Below are 17,173 nucleotides of genomic sequence, written 5' to 3'. Positions count from 1 at the left end.
TTCGTGGTCAAGTTCATCGAACAGACTCTCCAGTTGCTCATTTATTCACAGGAGGTCAGTCAGGGAAGACTTCCTGGAAGAGCTGGGAACCCAGATGTGTCTTAAAGGATGGGTGGGAAAAGGAGGAAGAACAGAGTCCAGAGAGGGACGGTGGGTGGAGCAGTGCAGGCGGCCAAGCGGGGGGCCGGTCCACCTTGAGACAGTCCCATATCAGTGTCCTGGGGCTGCCGTAACACAACGCAGTGCCCAGAACAACAGCTGTCTATTCTCTCATGGTCCAGAACCCGGAAGTCTAGACCTGGGGTCAGCAGGGTCACACTCTCTGAAGGCTGCAGGGAAACATCCTTCCTTGGCTTTCTTTTTCTTTCTTCTTTTTCACTGGAGTATAGTTGATTCACAATGCTGTGTTAGTTTCAGGTGTAGCGCAAATTGACTCAGTTATACATCTACTTATATCCACTCTTTTTTAGATTCTTTCCCACATAGCTCATTACAGAGTATTGAGTAGAGTTCCCTGTGCTATACAGTAGGTCTTTATTAATTATCTATTTTGTATATAGCAGTGTATATATATCAAGCCCAATCTCCCAATTTATCCCTCCCCCGTCCTTTTCCCCCGGCAGCCATAGGTTTGCTTTCTACATCCGTGTCTCCTTGGCTTTCTTTGCCTGTAGACACATCACTCCAATCTCTGCCTCCATCTTCAAGTGACTGTTTTCCCTCTGTGCATCTCTGTCTGTCTCCAGATCTCCATCTCCTTATAAATACAGCAGTCATTGAATTCAGGGTTCACCCCCAATCCAGCAGGAACTCAATCTTCACGTAATAATATCTACAAAGATCCTATTTCCAGACGAGGTCACGTTCACAGGTGCCGGGAGTTAGGACTTGAACATGTCTCTTTGGGGTCACATATCAACCCACAGCGGGTCCCAAGAGCTGACTCAAGTCCTGAGCCTGCAGGGACATCGCTGAGTATCGTGAGGGGAATCCTGGCTCCCCCGCCGGTACCTGTATGAACTTAGACAAGTCACCTGGCCTCTCTGTGTCTCAGCGTCCCCATCTGGAAAGCAGAGACTATAGTCACTTCCTCACAGAAGTGTGCTGAGGACTAAAGGCGATAGTGACGGAACTTAGGGCTCCCGGCTTGGCTCCTGGTGGGAGAGAAACCCCAGTCTTGGAATCTCATGGGCGGAAACAATAGCACCTGGAAAGCAGATGGGAAGGGAGTGGGGAGGGAAGTGGCGAGACGAGCCCGTCACTCAGGACGAGCTGCCGTGCAATGATCCGGGGGTCCCGCGTGGGCCCCCGTGGAGGGCCGGCCCAGGACCGTGGTGTCAGCCACCCATGGCCTGCATTCGTACTGGGTCTGCTTCTGCTGGCAGTGGCCACCGTGCTGGGGCCCAGCGGCGGTCCCAGGCCTGGAGACAGCCACCCATCCCTCTGCAGGTCCTGGGCCTCCCGCCCCAGCTCCCCTGCCTTTACAGGGGCATCACAGCTTCTCCCTCCCCTGTGTCGGGCAGGGACGGGAAGGGCTGAGCGATCCTAACACAACTGCTGGTGCGTGGCTTTGTAACCAACGCACAGCACAACTCAGTGTCTCCCAGGCCCTCCTGGCAGCGGGAATCTGGGGGTCACCTGTTAGCAACACGGATCCTCAGGCCCTGCCCAGAGATTTGGGGGATCCGCCCCCAAGAGGCTCCTCTGATTGGGCAAGGACAGGAACCCTGGCTGACTGGCTCTCTGCCGTCCACCTGGAAAGGCGGGGGTCAGCACAGCTCAGTCAGACCTGCAGATGGGGCCAGGCAGCGTCCCCACCCTCACCCTTTAATCTGGGGGTCTGAGAGCAGGAGCCTCCGCTGTGAAATGAGGGCGGGCCCAGCGTTAGTCTCCCTCCCTTGACCTCTCTGTGCCTCGGTGTCGTCCAGTGAACGGGAGCATCACAGGGCCCAGCTGAAGGCTGTGGTGGGAACTCAGTGAGCTGCTCGCAAAGCGCTCGGCACGATGGCTGGGGCGCAGCGGGCACCGCGTAAGTGTTAGCGCTGTGGCCGTCGTCGCTGTTGTTATGCCTCCGAGGTGCTTCTAAGGATGAAAAGAGAAAAGGTGCAGGAAGCGCTTACTCTGGCCCGGGTACAGCCACTTAGTACAGGGCAGCAGCTAAGAAGCAAGAGGGGCCAATTCACGGCTGACCCGCCTTCCTGCCTTTTAGGGCGGGTAACGCTGGGCGTGACTGGGGCGTGAGCTCCCAAAGGAAGCACAGCCACAGCACTGAGCTCCCAAGGGGGCTTCCGCTCTCACGTACCAGAGGACACCTCCTCCAGGAAGGCCACCGGTCTGCCACCCTTTGCTCTCAGAAACCTCAGGGGCCAAGGACCTCCCATCCCACTGCTCCATCAGGGTGGCCCCCAACTCTTCAGCAGCTGCCCCCGCCTTGGGCAGGAAGTCACTGTTGAGTACAAATCAAGACACAGCACAGTTGGGGCAGCCTTACTGATACAGGGGAGGCACCCAGGCCTCTGCAGGGCACAGCCGAGGCTCGTCCTCATTCCTGAGCTGCTGCTGCGGTCCGTGTTTTGAAAAGCCATCTTTAGGGAATTCCGTGGTGGTCCAGTGGTTAGGACTCCCCACTTTCACTGCTGAGGGCCCGCCGGGTCCAATCGAGGGGCACGCCCCCCCCAAAATTTAAAAGCCATCTCTAAAACTTCTACTCCAGGCCTTGAGGCTTCCACGGGCCTCATTCTGTGCAGGGAGGGTCCTGTCCCCTCCTACTGTGAACCTGTCACTGTCTTGGGGGAAGGATCTGGCCGGGCCCCAGCTTGGTTATCTCCCCATCCCTCACTGGGACAGGTGGGGGGTGGATAGCAGGCACCACACAGGAAGCTTCTGTCCCGAGAAGCTCTCTTTGGCGGCGCTCTGTGGACACGGCAGAGCTTTTCATTGGGGCGGCTGCCCCTCTGATGAACCACAGCAGGAACGAGCTGCTTTGTTTTAACAAGAGCGGGTACTGGAGAGGCAGAAAAAAACCCAGAATCTGCTGTGGATCAAAACCAGCCATCCACACTCGATGTTTCTGCCCAAAGCCCATTTCAAGTCGACCAGCCCGTGTCTGGGACTCACTTCTCCACCCAAACGTGTTTGAAAGGAGAGACCCTTTGGGGGTGACATTTTACTGTGGCAAGTTCGGGTCAAGCTCTTAAGCTTTCAGCTTTCCATCCTTGTCTAGTGCTTGTGATTTTCTAAGAATATTATGAGTTGTGACCGCCGTCTGGGGCACATGAAAAGTTACAGACTCTCGCCAGCTGTGAAAACCCACCTACCCGACTTCCCCTCTTGGCAGTTCTCCGCTGGACCCAGAGACACCTTTGTCCTGGATTCCCTGGGCGGGTTCTGAGGTCAGATGTCCATTCCCATCATCCCCGCAACACGTTACAGTGGGATGGAGTCGGGGCTGGGGACTCTACCACCAGGCCAGGCCCAGGAGGTCCTGCGAGAGTGAAGGCTTGACTGCTGCCGAAGTCTGGGAGGGCTGCTTCCTGCTGTGGCTCCCAGGCCCCTAGTGTCACTGGGGAGGCTGAGGTTGGCGACACTGGGAGGAAGGAAAGGTTACTGGTGCTTGCGGGGGGCGGGGGACTGCTTCGCACTGCATGTACTATCTCAGCTGATGCCAGAGAGGTTGACAAGGATTTCAAAAGCAGAGAAACAGGAAGGGCACTCCCACAGGGCACAGCAAGAGTGCAGGCCCAGAGACTTTTTTTTTTTTTGCGGTACGCGGGCCTCTCACTGTTGTGGCCTCTCCCGTTGCGCAGCACAGGCTCCGGACGCGCAGGCCCAGCGGCCATGGCTCACGGGCCCAGCCGCTCCGCGGCATGTGGGATCTTCCCGGACCGGGGCACGAACCCGTGTCCCCTGCATCGGCAGGCGGACTCTCAACCACTGCGCGACCAGAGAAGCCCAGGCCCAGAGACTTTTGAGGTCATTGACATTTTTTTTTTTTTTTTGGTAAATACACCCATTTAAAGCATCCAATTTAATGGTTTTAGTACAAACGGTTGTCCAAAAGTCACCCATTTTTTAGAACATTTTCATCACCCCAAAAAGAAATACTGCGCCCACATTAGCTATCGTTCCCTGACTCCCCACTCCCCCCAGCCCCCAGCAACCACTAATCTACTTTCTGTCTCTGTGGATTTGCCTGTTCTGAACATTTCATATGAATGGAATCATACAATATGTGACCTTTTGTGACTGGTCTCTTTCTCTCAGCATGATTTTGCAGGGTCATCATGTCGTAGAACGTATCAGTACTTCATTCCTTGGTGTGGCTGAGTAACGCTCTGCTGGGTGGCTATAGACCACATTTCTTTTATCCATTCGTCAGTTGATGGACATTCGGATTGCTTGCATTTTGGGGCTGTGATGAGTAATGCTGCTGTGGACATAATGTGTTCAAGTTTTCGTGTGGGCGTAAGTTTTTCGTTCTCTGGGTACATACCTAGGAGTGGAATTGCTGGATTGGGGGTGAGGCGGGTGACCTTTTACACACTGTGGTGACTAAGTTTTTGTGGATCTCTCTTCAAGCTTAAAGCACACCATCTGGTTAAGAGCAGCCCCGGAGGAATAGTAAGATGCGAGCCCTTGTAGGATCTGACAGTTTGCCAGAGAACAGAGAACAGTGGAAGGTGGAATGAAGTAGGGGATTTCCACATCCTCTCAGCCAGCGCACAGCACCACTCAAAGCTCCTGATAGGGGCTTCCCTGGTGGCGCAGTGGTTGAGAGTCCGCCTGCCGATGCAGGGGACACGGGTTCGTGCCCCGGTCTGGGAGGATCCCACATGCCGCGGAGCGGCTGGGCCTGTGAGCCATGGCTGCTGAGCCTGCGTGTCCGGAGCCTGTGCTCCACAACACGAGAGGCCACAACAGTGAGAGAGAGAGAGGCCCGCGTATCGGAAAAAAAAAAAAAAAAAGCTCCTGATAAAAACACAGCTTCCCAGGCCCAGCCCCGGAGCTACCGATTCAGTAGTCGTGGCTGGGGCCCAGGAATCTGCATTTGCAACAAGCTCCTCTAGCATCCTGGTCAGGTGTGGAGCATCCCTGCCGTGGGCATGAGCTCCACGAGCCTGGGGAGGAGCGAAAGACAGAGTCTTTGCCACCTGCAGCCTCTTTGGCAGGCCTGTGGGCTTCCTGGGGTCAAGACCTGCTGTCTTCAAGTGCGAGGTTCCAGCAGGTGGAAGGGCCAGCACCGCAGGCTGTCCTTCCTCCTTCCCATCCCCCCACCCACCCATTGGGCTCAGGAGGGCCCCACCCTACCCTGAGCTCAGGGACCCAGGCCAGCCAGGCCCCGAGGTTTTTACGGGCAGGTGGAAGAGGAAAGGCAGAGCCGGCCTGTGGGTCCTGAGGGACCCCACTGGCCTCCACACGTAGCGTCTGTGAGCTGCCAGGGCCCCCGGGCAAAGGCACCAGCTCTGCCCTCCCCAGGCCTCTATCCCCGAGTCCAGGTCCCCCCCTCATGGGTGGTCCCTGCTGCCGAGTCAGGCCACGGGGAGGACAGAAGGGGTATTCTTACTGGTGGGGATGGGGGAGGGCCTCACACAGGGGTCTATCCCGACTCCACGGCCAGAAAGCCACTCCCTTCTGCCGAGGGACCGTGGGAGTGCTTCCCAAGGACTGGACCCCTGTGTGAGTGCTTTGCAGGCGTGATCTGGCCATGCCTTTGCGACCTGCGTTGGACGCAAGAGCCCTGAGGCTCGGAGAGGGGGTCACTTACCCAAGGCTGCCCAGCTCAGGCGCAGGGAGGCTGGGACTGGAACAAGGTTTTATTCTTAACTTCTGTGCCAAGAAGGCAGGGCCAGAGCTGAGAGCAAGTTCAGCCACCATCTACTGTGACCATCTCTGCGTGGATTCCTCTCTGGGTCCCGTCAGAGCACAGGGTGGACAGCCAGCAGGTGTGGAAGGTTCCTGCAGAGCCAAGCTGGGAGGGACAGCGTGGTCCTCAGGCCAGCCGCCTTATTCTGGCAGTGGACACCCAGGGACCCAGAGAAAGCAAGACACCCGCCTGGGATCACACAGCGAATTAGCAGCAGAGCCTGAGCTAGACCCCTGACCATCTGCCTCCCATCCACCACACTTTCTCAGCCCTTCCCGCAGGGCAAGATGAGATCCAAAATGCAGCTTTGGCCAGGGCCACCCTGCAGAGTGACAGTGGCATGCTCGGGGTCAGAGGGCAAAGCCAGCCCTTCCTGCCAACGGGGGCATCTCTCTGGGTCTCAGGAAACCCGTGAGCTTTGTTCTGTCTTCATCCTGATCCCATGAGTGTGGGAAAGGAGGATGGGGTAAAGCAGGGGGCTCTTCATTCATCAATTCATTCACCCATTCATCCATCCATCCATTCATTCATTCACTCCAGAAGTATTTATTGAGCACGTGCCAAGAGCTAAGTACCGTGTGGAGTGCTGGAGCTTCTCGGGTCTCTGGCCCCTTGACCCCGGGCTTCTTTCCTAACGTCACCTGCGTCATTACCACCTAGACAGAATGGTCCTCTCTCCTCCAGATTTCTGGTGATCGGACTTCTTGTGCTGAACCTTGGTGGCAGCCCCACTTTCCTGGGCGGGAACCACCAGGGGACAGAGCTGGCCAGGCCAGCTGCCTGCACGCTCAGCTGTCCACCTGGCTGCAGTGCCTCCCTTGTGCAGTCGCGGCTGAGCAGCTGTTAGCCTGGAGCACCAGCGCCGACCTCCCGGGGGGATCGGCCAGGGCAATCGGGCGGCTTGTGCATCCGCCTCGTTAAGAACGAGTCACCTCCTGCACCTCCCATGCCTCTCGCCGGTCACCTCGATAACTCGGTGGGAGTCCCAAGAGCCACAGTGCGCAGAGCCAGGGGTGGACGCCAGGCTCCCTCCAAGGGACTCGGGGAAGCCTGGAGAAGCAGCTGCTCCCCGGAGCCCTGGGCTGCCACCCTGACGGGAGGCGCCCTCCCTCTTCCTCCTGCTGTCAGGGGACAGCAGTGCCGCTCATTGGTCGTGAGTTACTGGCAGCCCAGCCCTGCCGAACACAGCTGGGCTGGGGGCTCGGACGGACAGAGTCAGACCAGGGTAGGGCAGAGGAAGGACCCGCAGAGAAGGGAGAGGCCATGGCCTCCTCCCCACCCCTCGATTTCTGAGTTCTATCTGATCAGGTCTTTTCTAGCACGTTTCTGGAAATTTCACCCCCTTCCCCCGGAGAGCGCACAGGCTTTTCTGCGTCAGAAATCTGCACTCCTGAAGCAACGCCTGGTGGCTTCTTCACCTTCTGGGATAAAGTCTTGTCCCAGGCGGAGCAGGGCTTCCAGGGGCAGGTGACTTCAGAGCCCGGAAGGAGGGGGGACGTGGCCAGGAGCTGAGCGCCGGAAACATGCAGGTGTCCTTCGTGTGCTCGGAGCATGGCCTCAAGGGCCGGGGCCCCGAGGAGCGTCTGGGCCGGCCGGCAGCCAGCAGCCCCAGCCTGGGCTCCCGCAGCCATTTCCGCGCGGTGGCCATGGTGGCCCGGAGCCTGGGACAGCTGTCGGTGCAGAGCCTCCTGAGCACAGGCGAGGCCAGCGTGGTGCACCCCGGGATGAAGTGTAGGTACGCGGCGCGGGGCGGCTGTGCGGGGTGGGGGCTGCCCTCCCACCCCCGTCTGGGGGAGCTTTGCAGATGCGGGGAAGAATAAAATCAAGGCTCAGGGTCAGGCTGCAGGGGAGGATGATGCCTTTCTTTCCTTCTGCTCGTTTGTTTCTTTTCTCGGGAGGGCTCACTATAGCTGAGCGCCCCCCCCATATTGGACGCCAGGTAAAGCTTCCTCTTTCTGGGAACCCCGTGGCACCGGCCACAGACCCCTGCCCTCCCCCTGGGCACACAGGCCCCAAAGATGCCCCGTGGGTGGTCTGATGCCTTTGCAGCCAAGCCACCTTGACAGACCTCAGTTTAATAGTCAGGGATACTGGGTGAACCATGTGATGGAATTAGATCTTCCCCCCCGCAACTGAGCCCGACCCCAGGCCTGGGCTCCTCTGCAGGCAGGGCTGATGCTCCACAGGTCACAGAGCCGCAGCCGGGGCTCCCTGCTAAGGGCTCAGTCCAGGCTGCCGTGTGTCCCTCTGCTTCGGCCAGTCCCCACCTACTCTGGGTACGCTCGCCATGACTAGTACGTAGAGAGCGTGCAAAGCACCCGTGTCAGGGGGCAGGGGCCTTCCTGCTGTTCCTTGCATGCCCCCCTTGCTCCGTCCAGGGCCTTGCTTGGGTGCCCGGTGGACGTACCCACGTGGAAGAGGAGGGCTGGCTTTGTACCGAGGCTCTGCGAGGGCAGGGTTGTGGGTCACCAGGCTAGAGGTCTAGCCTTTCTCACTCATGAGTTTCTCTTCACTGAGAGCCTTTAGCGCTTCGAGAATGGTATCGTTGGGGAAAGGGGAGTTCTTACAACAAACCGTCTGCATGAGCTGGAAAAGCTACGTTAGGTCCCTGGTTCCCAACTCTGCTCTCAGTGACTCAGATCTCACAGGCCAGCCTCAGAAAAAGCCCCAGAAGAGTCTGGTTGTGTTTGAGGAGAATGTCTGGGTTTCTAGCTGGTGTTGGTGCCAACTTGAAAAGTATTGAGAGAATGAATCTTTAACAGCTGAGCAGTGTGGCTTGAAACAAAACCAATGCCCAGAAGTTGGACCTCATGTGAAGGAGCCGTGTCATAAGTCCCAGGCGTCCTTGAGACGAATTCTGGAATAACTGGGTCCTTCTGCGTCTCCACCCGTATCCTTTCCTTCCCTGGTCCTTGGGGGACATTTGACGTTCTTTTATGGGCCTCTGGGGTACAAGCCTTTTGTTCCCATTCTCTAAATTCACTGAGGACAGTCCAGAGCAGAATTCTCTCTTCTAGAAGCTCTGGTGGTTTATATCTTTGGTTCAGTGGGAATCAAAGGCTAAGAGTAAACAGAATCTATTTTTTAGTTTAGATTCGTGTTATCCGCTGGGACTTTTAAGTCAGTCCTAGGATATCAAAGGAGTTAGTACAAGTGAGACCATTTCCAAAAATACGAAGCACTCTGTAAATGGAAAATGTGGCTATTGACATGATTTCCCTCCCAAGCTCCTAAGATCCACTGAGGATTAGATATGTCAAGGAGCCTGAGGGCTTAAGATAACTGTATGCCTCTGTGTGTGTGCACCTGTGACTGTGCATCTCTCCGTGTGTGCACCTTGTGTGTGCATCTCTCCGTGTGTGCATCTGTGTGTGTGCATCTCTCCGTGTGTGCGTCTGTGTGTGTGCGTCTGTGTGTGCGTCTGTGTGTGTGTCTGTGTGTGTGCATCTCTCCGTGTGTGCCTCTGTGTGTGAGCACCAGTGTGTGTGCATCTGTGTGTGTGCACCTGTGACTGTGCATCTCTCCGTGTGTGCACCTGTGTGTCCACATCTCTGTGCATTTGTGTGTGTGTCTGTGAGCACACATCTCTCCGTGTGTGCACCTGTGTGTGCACATCTCTGTGTGTGCATGTCCGTGTGTGTACCTGTGAGTGTGCAGCCCTCCATGTGTGCATTTGTGTGTACACCTGTGTGTGTGTGCATCTCTCCGTGCATGCGTCTGTGTGTGCACCTGTGTGTGCGCATCTCTCCATGTGTGCATCTGTGTGTGCACCTATGTGTGAGTGCGCATCTCTGTGTGTGTCTCCGTGTGTGCACCTGTGTGTGTGTGCACGTCTCCGTGTGTGCACCTGTGTGTGTGTGCGCATCTCCACGTGTGCATCTGTGTGTGTGCACCTGTGTGTGCGCGCGCATCTCCGTGTGTGCGTCTCCGTGTGTGCGTCTGTGTGTGCACCTGTGTGTGGGTGCATGCATGTGCACGTGTGTGCGTGTGGCACATGTGGAGGCAGGGAGGGCAAGACAGGCAGTAAAGGGAGGTGGTCGTTGGGCCAGAGGGTTTGCAGTCTGAGGAAGTGGGTTCAGATCCCAGCCCCAGCTCCTCCACACTGGGGCACCCCCGCCTGTCCTTACACATGGCAGGGCCCGGGGAGCTTTTCTTGGCAGCGGCAGGAGGAAGGTGGGTTCATTTCCCTGTAGGATTTGTAAGTTCATATCAGCTGAAATGGGAGCCAGAATCCAAACCACTGGATCCCCTCGCTGAGCAGGAGGTGCCTGCCTTGGGGTAGCTGTCTCATGGGGTTGCCCCATAATGACTATCCCAGGGCCACAGCCAGGGTGCGTGCAGCTAGGAGCTGCAGGGGACCTGATCCAGATCTGCCCTAATTCTGACCACCTCCTTCAGCAGCTAGCCCTTCACAGTGACGCTGAAGGTGTGTGGCCTGCACCAGGGTGCCACATTCTTGCCAGGGGTGCTCAGTGCGGGGGAAGGGGTACACCAAGCCCCGTGAGCAAGGAGAGGGACCAGCATTTGATCCTGAGGGTCTGGCCCCAGGGCCTGGACTTCTCAGCCCCACGTTACACCAACAAGCACCCCTGGGACCCTGCAGCTGCCAGCTACAATCTGATAGCAAAGACCCGGAAGTCCAGGCCTGTCCTCAGGGAGCCTGGAGCCTGGGGGCTGAAAACAGATAATCCCCCGCAGGGTGACAACCAACCAGAAAATGCCCTGACAACCCTGTCCGTCAAGCCAGCTCACCAAGACCCAGTTGCCTTCCATCACCTGATCATATTTTTGTCCTCCGCCTGGAAGGCTGAAGCTAAAGGCCCTGAGCAGCTATTTTTACAGGACTTGTAATTGCCCGGAGTCTGAGGTGCAGTGTTTAGGGATGCAGCGCGTCGGGGGGCTGCGTGATGGGCGTCAGCTGTCTTCCTCCAGCAAAGGTTAAATCCCTGAGCCCTCATTAGCCATTTTTCCAGACCCCAGGAGGGACATGAGGCAAATTAATAAAGACTAACGTTATTGGGGTCGAGAGATTTAGCCAACTAGTTTATCATGATGTCAGGTTTTAATTAGGGGAGGAAAAGCTATAGGAAACGATCTTCGCGTGTTGAAAGTTTCGAGTGGCAGCGTGTCACCAGCCCTGGTCCACCCGCGGCTGTGATCGGCTGAGCTCTGCCCACCCCCCCTAAGCTGCCGTATTTCTAAAGCTCCCAGCCCTGAGCTCCCTGTCCCTTCTCGTTCCTTCTCCCGAGGCCTGGCAGCGGATGGCAGAACTAATACCATCATTTTAACAGGGAAACAACTCGAGCGGGGTAATTGCAGCATCGCTGGGTGTCCTAGTTTTGCTAAATTATTCCTGTGGGCGGTGGGTGGAGCTGCAGCTGCATCGCCCAACACTCTACGTCCCGTTCGAGGAAACTCGGAGCCCCTTCTGGTGGGCGAGGGGTGTCACCTCTCCTCAGGCACAGGCACTGGGGGGCTCAGCTGCTGTCCTGCGTCCTCACCTGTCTGCTGCTAAAGCTGCCCTTCCCCTGAACACGCAGCTCGTGACAGCACTTGGTTCCACTGTGATAAAGGGCAGTTGCAGGAGGACATGCCTAGAACTTGACCTTCAACAGAGCCTCACCAGGAAATTGTTCCCCCACCATCACGCACGGGCGGTGGTTTTGCAGAGGCAGGGGCTCAGCCTCCCTTCCGGCACCGGATTCACCTAGACCACGTACCCAGGCCTTCGAATGCCTGGGCATTGCAAACAAGGTTCTGAAGGTTTTTGTGTCTGTGAGCATTTCCAGGCAAGGAGTGTCTCAAAGGGGTCTGTGACCCCAAAATTGTTAAGACCACTGATTTCAACTTTTAGTCCTTTTTGCTCCATTACCAGACTGCTCATAAACAACGTTCTAATTTCTCACCACAAGCATCTTCTAGCCAGTGTGAGAAAATTTACCTAATCTGCTACATGGAGCTGGCCTGATGCAGGGTCTGTTGGTGAACTCATTGTGCTTTTCTCTCTTTCTTTTTTAATTCCTTTTGAACTCCAATTTCCTTAAACACGAGAATACACAAGTTTACTCTCTGCTTAGCAAGCGACATCAATCCAAGCATGGTTTAAACTTTATAAGAAAACTTTTGAAGAATGTGTGTGTCTACTCGGCCCTTGAATTTCATGCATATTGTATTTGAAATCTCTCATAGCAAATCTGAAGGTAAATCAGGAATATTCTCAGTATTTTTTCCCAGTTTTTATTTCTGAGAAATAGTTGACCCATAACATTGTGTAAGTTTAAGGTACAACGTAATGGGTTGATACATTTACCTATTGTGAAACAATCACCACGGTCAGTTTAGTTAACATCCATCACCTCACATAGTTACGAATCGTGTCTCTTTCTAGGGTCACAAACCACGTGTCTCTGGGTCGGAATACGCAAGCAATGCTGAGGGCACTAGTAGAGTATTTCACTGATTTATAGGGGGAAAAAAACAAGGGGAAACTTCAGTTCCCTTTCTAACGCGGTAACGTTTAAAGCCTGTTGGATTTGTCCGTTGTTGTTTCTCGTTTAAGGAAAAGGCTGCTGCCCCCCGTTCTGTGCTCTCTGTGACCCTGTGCCCCAGACACATGTGTTATCCCATTTCATCCTCATGGCCACCCCCTGAGAGAGGCAGCATCTCGAGCCCATTCTACAGATGAGCCCACCGAGGCATCAGGCAGTTACATGACATGCCCAGGGGCAGGCATACAGCCTGGAAGGTCGAAGCAGAATTTGAACTCCAGCTTCAGAGCCTCTGCTTGTAGCCACTGCCGATCTGCTCCCCTGCCCGAAAAAGAAACCAGCTGTGATTATGTCCTCAGGGAAAAATCCCAGCATTCCCTGTAGGAACAGTGGGCCAATGGCTGGGCTGGTTTTAATGGGAAATTTAACAAGAAAGCTGGGCAGTTTAGAACTACTTTAAATTTGGTGACAAACTGTTATCAAACCGCTTACAAGTTTATTCTATCCACCCCCGACCAACGACTACCTGTAATGTGGGCAGGGTCCAGGGATCTTGTAACCAGGGAAACCCAGGCTGCAGAAGGTCATAGTGGGCCCATGTCAGAGAAGGGCAGGTCCCGCTCAGCCCCACACCTGCTTCCCAGGGGCCACATAGGGTAGAAAAACAGGACAGAGCATCCACTGAAGTTAGAAATGCCAGACGGCCCTAGGGAAGGAGGTTGGGGTTCACCCACTGCATCTCTCACAGCTCTCTGGCTTCCCACTGCCTAGAAGGGTATCGCACCCCGGGCTGGTCCCAGGACCGGGATGCCAGCAGTGGGAACTCACGAGGGAAGTGGACTCCCGCTCTGCCACTTGGCAACCTCACCATCTGGGCAGCTCCCATGAAGGGCCGGGGCTGCGGGAGCACGCCTCTGTGGCTGGGAGCACGTTCTCAGAGCCTGGGTGAAATCGCAGGTCCAGTGTGCTCTTCTGTAAAATGGGAATATCAGGAAAAGAGAAGCACCTGCCCGACAGAGCTGTCGGGGGATCAGTGACACCCGGCCTGTTGCTGCCCTGCAGGCTCCCAGGCAGCCTGTGCAGGAGGGACAGGCCAGGACGGACCGGCATCCCAGCCCTCAGCAGGGCACTGCTGCCCTCCATGACCTCCTAAGAACATTAGTGACAGCCTGCAGCTCACCCACGTGGACCCCAGGATGTGCCCCATCTGGCAGGCGCCTCAGGGGGCCCGTGAGGGAGCCCTGGACAGGCTGTTCAGCTGTGACCACTGGGTCTGATCAGGACGTGCTGCCAGGGGATCTTGGCTCTCACCCTCCTGAGCGGCCCTGGCTGGGGGTCAGGCCTGCTCTGGGCACCAGTGCCCTTCAACAGGGCTCTCATCTGCCCCCACTTCCTCCTGCAGAGAGACAGGGCCCAGGGCTGTGTGGCCCAGGTGATGTGGGACTAACTTCTCCTCCACTCCTCGGAGAGAGGGAGTAAAGATACACAAAACCACAGACGTGACACTAAAGAAATGGAAAGAGAAGCTTCTTATAAGAGGACACCCTGCATCCGGGGCCACAAGGCCTGAACCAGTCTTGTTTCAGCCCATGAAATAAGATGGGGTCCATTCCACGTTTTCTCCCCGAGGTGGCTCCCGGGGCCCTGCCGTGGTCACAGCGTGGCCTGTCCCAGCAACGTGGCTCTGCCCTGGTTGGCCCTTTACCCCCAGGGTAGGCTAGCAGCGGGCCTCTCTCCAAAGGACCCCTTGCCTTCAGAGCCTCAAAAGAGGTGGGTGGGCAGTTCGGGAGGCTGGGTTCTGCCCTGGCCGCTGAGAACTCACGCCACGTTTGTTTTCCAGGAACCTGGGCAAGTCGGGCCTCCGGGTCTCCTGCCTGGGGCTTGGTGAGTGTGGGGTCCTCTTGGTCCAGTGGTGCGCAAGGAAGCGGGGGTGGCAGGAAGGCCGGGGGTGGGGGAGGGAGCTGCACCCAGAGCCAGGATGGGGGGGGGGGAAGATGCTCGGTTGCCATGGTAACCAAGAGGCAGTTGGGGAGGGGCCTATGAGAGGGAGGAGGGCAGAGATGCAGCCTTAGCAGGGGAAGTGAGGGGAGTACTAGGGCCCTCTGCACACACAGCCCACTGCCCAGCAGCAGGAAATCAGGGAAGCACCCTGCCCGCGGGGAACCAGCAACTTCTTGCCTTTCGTGACAGAGTCCCTCATGAGGGGCAGTCAGATTTTGCCCTTTTTCTTCTTTTGCCAGATATGAACTCTGTTCCCAGATCACGCTGTCTCTCCGCCTCCACGGTGCACACGTACACACACGCACACACACACCGCCCAGCAAACTCGAGGGCATGGCTGTCAGCCCTGCACATCTTCAGGGAGGCAGCCCTGGTCCCGCTGCCCACGGCATGTCCCTGGAATAGGAGCTGCAGCGCCTTGAGCGCCAACGAGCATGTCAAAGCCCTGCAGTCAGCTGCCTGCTCTGGGCACTTACTGTCCCCTTGGTTCCTTGGCTCCAAGAGAGGGAGACATGCCCCAAAGGCCAGGTGTCCACGCATGCCAAGCACACGCTCCCGCAGAGCGGCGTGGCAGCCTGTGGCTGCCCCACTGCGCCCTGCAGCCCGAGGTCCAAGCGCCCTGGGGAGAACTGGGCTTCCCGGGGCCATTCTCTGACCTGAGCCTGTATCTCTCCTATCAGGAACATGGGTGACCTTCGGAGGCCAGATCACGGACGAGGTAAGATGGGGCTCCCTCGTTCCCCCAGGCCCCGGGGAAGGGCCGCCCATGCCCAGGCACGTGGTAGAGTATGCGAAATGCACCAGGTAGTCAGTGCTCAGGGCAGCCGCCTTGGCTCCCCTCCTACTGTTTCTCCAGGGTGCCCTGGGGGACAACAGGAAGGGTGAGCCCTGTAGTGGCGCGAACACCCAGCAGCTGGGTGCACTGGGGCTTCAGCAAGTCCCTTAAAGTCCCAGAAATCAGGTTCCTCACCTACAGAACACCTATCCCACGGTTAGCCGGAGGAATTCAGGGAGAGCACATTTTCCAAATCATCAAGCCCGATGCAGTTCTTTGCCACTCCTACAGAGGATGCGCACGTGAATCTGAAACATCAATACATATCTGTTGAGGCCATTTAGAATTTAGATCCTGGAAATTTTGCTGCAAACCGAAGACCGAGGAGCTGAATGTTTGACCAGGCTCCTAACTGCGCATGCCCCATAGCCGTCGTGAATGGGATGCACGGCCATGGGATGCACTTGCTGGGGCTTCTCTCTCCACAACTGGGATTCGGTGCAGCCAGCGTCTGTCCTGGAGAAGACAGTGTTCCCAGGCTGGTGTGCACTTCGGGGCAGGGAGTGAATATCGTGGAAGTGGGAACAGCGGTTTTGCTCAGAGAGTTCTGAACCTCTGCACAAGAAGCTGTCTTCATGTCTGCTCTACTTCCTATTGGAAAGATTGCATTTAAAAACGAATAAGTGAGTTCACTTGAGACCTTGTAACTGTGATTGCTCAGTTATTTTTCAAAGGGAAAGCTTGGCTTCCATCGAAATCTAGATGCATTTAATTTGCATTCTCGTTCCTTTTTCTTTTATGACAGTAGCTGTTGTAGAACTATTTGCCCTGGCTTTAAGGTTCTGGGGGCTATCTCAGGTAAAGTCAGGAGTTTTTAAGATGCAGGGAATTGTTTCACCTTCAGCCACCAGATTGGTTCCAAGCACCTAGAAGGTTGGAGCCCCGGAGCCCACGTGGTCTACCAAGTGTGTGGTGTCTAATTCGCCTGTTACCCTTTCGATGTGGAAGAATTCTGTGGAGGATGTGACTTCATTTCCTAATGGCATTAGCTACGCTGTGTGCATTGTCCTTGTGGGAAAGATACAGAAAAGTGGCCGGATGGTAACCGTCCAATTAGGTGACTTTTTCACCAACAGATCCATTACACCCAAAGAGTATTGATTAATGATCCAATGGCAGCCACAGCTGGCTCCGGCCTCCACCGCGGCTCCATCAGGGACATGGTGACAAGTCTGAAGATGATGGAAGTCGTTTCCAGATGCCACAAAGCTGGGAGGACAGAGGATACAATACATGACAGATTCGGGGTTCTAAAAGGTCCTGGCGGGTGAAAATGATTGAGTGTAAGAGCCAGCGGAATTTTCCTATTAAACCCTACAGTTAGTGTCCCAAACAATCAACACATCAAGTCTGAGGGGCCCACCTCTCCGCGGTTCAGAGGAAGAATGCCTGGATTTCATCCTTTAGCTGGCTGCCTGGTCTGCACCAGCGGGGTTGGCGCCACAGGAAGCAAGGACCCTCCTGGGCTGCAGAGAAACACGTGTGCTGCCCAAGCCCAGAGCGGCGCAGTCTGGGACCCCGTTCCGGCTGGGTGACCCCACGTGGAACACTGCGTTCCTTGCAAACATCATGTCCAAAGGAAGGCGTTTGGCATGCCACAGAATCCAGACACAGAGTCCTGTGTCCTGCGTGCAGGATGCCACACCCAGATGCCAGAGAGACACAGAAACAAGGAACTGGTGGGTTTACTATGGCACAGTGGCGTTCCCCCGCAGGACTGAGGAAATGTGAGTAAATGATGGCCTGGCGGCCACATCTGGTCCCCAGCCTGGTTTTTTTGTTTTGTTTTTTCTTTCTTCTTAAATATATGAAATGTAAAATTTGCCATTTTAACCACTTTTCTTGTGGTTAAAATAAGCATAACATAAAATGTACCATGTGAACCATTTTTTAAATATACAGTTCAGCGGCATGAAGTACGTTAACTTTGCGGTGCAACCATCACCACAGTCTATTTCCAGCATTTTTCTTCACCCCAAACAGAAA

At 55.8% G+C, this 17,173-nt stretch overlaps 1 protein-coding gene across 4 annotated transcripts in view; it reads left to right on the top strand.

Moving 5' to 3' along the window:
* Positions 1-17,173, top strand: part of KCNAB2 (potassium voltage-gated channel subfamily A regulatory beta subunit 2) — a 96,843-nt gene that overhangs the window by 55,438 nt on the left and 24,232 nt on the right. For all 4 annotated transcript variants that reach the window (XM_060141620.1, XM_060141621.1, XM_060141623.1 and 1 more), the window contains 2 exons: positions 14,192-14,235; positions 15,033-15,070. In XM_060141620.1, coding sequence (XP_059997603.1) covers positions 14,192-14,235; positions 15,033-15,070 — 82 coding nt within the window. The remainder of the gene's footprint in view (positions 1-14,191; positions 14,236-15,032; positions 15,071-17,173) is intronic.

This window comes from Lagenorhynchus albirostris, chromosome 2 (assembly GCF_949774975.1).
Source record: "Lagenorhynchus albirostris chromosome 2, mLagAlb1.1, whole genome shotgun sequence".
In the NCBI taxonomy this organism is placed as follows: domain Eukaryota; kingdom Metazoa; phylum Chordata; class Mammalia; order Artiodactyla; family Delphinidae; genus Lagenorhynchus; species Lagenorhynchus albirostris.
Note: the sequence above shows the minus strand (reverse complement) of the source record. Positions and strands in the feature narration are given on the sequence as shown.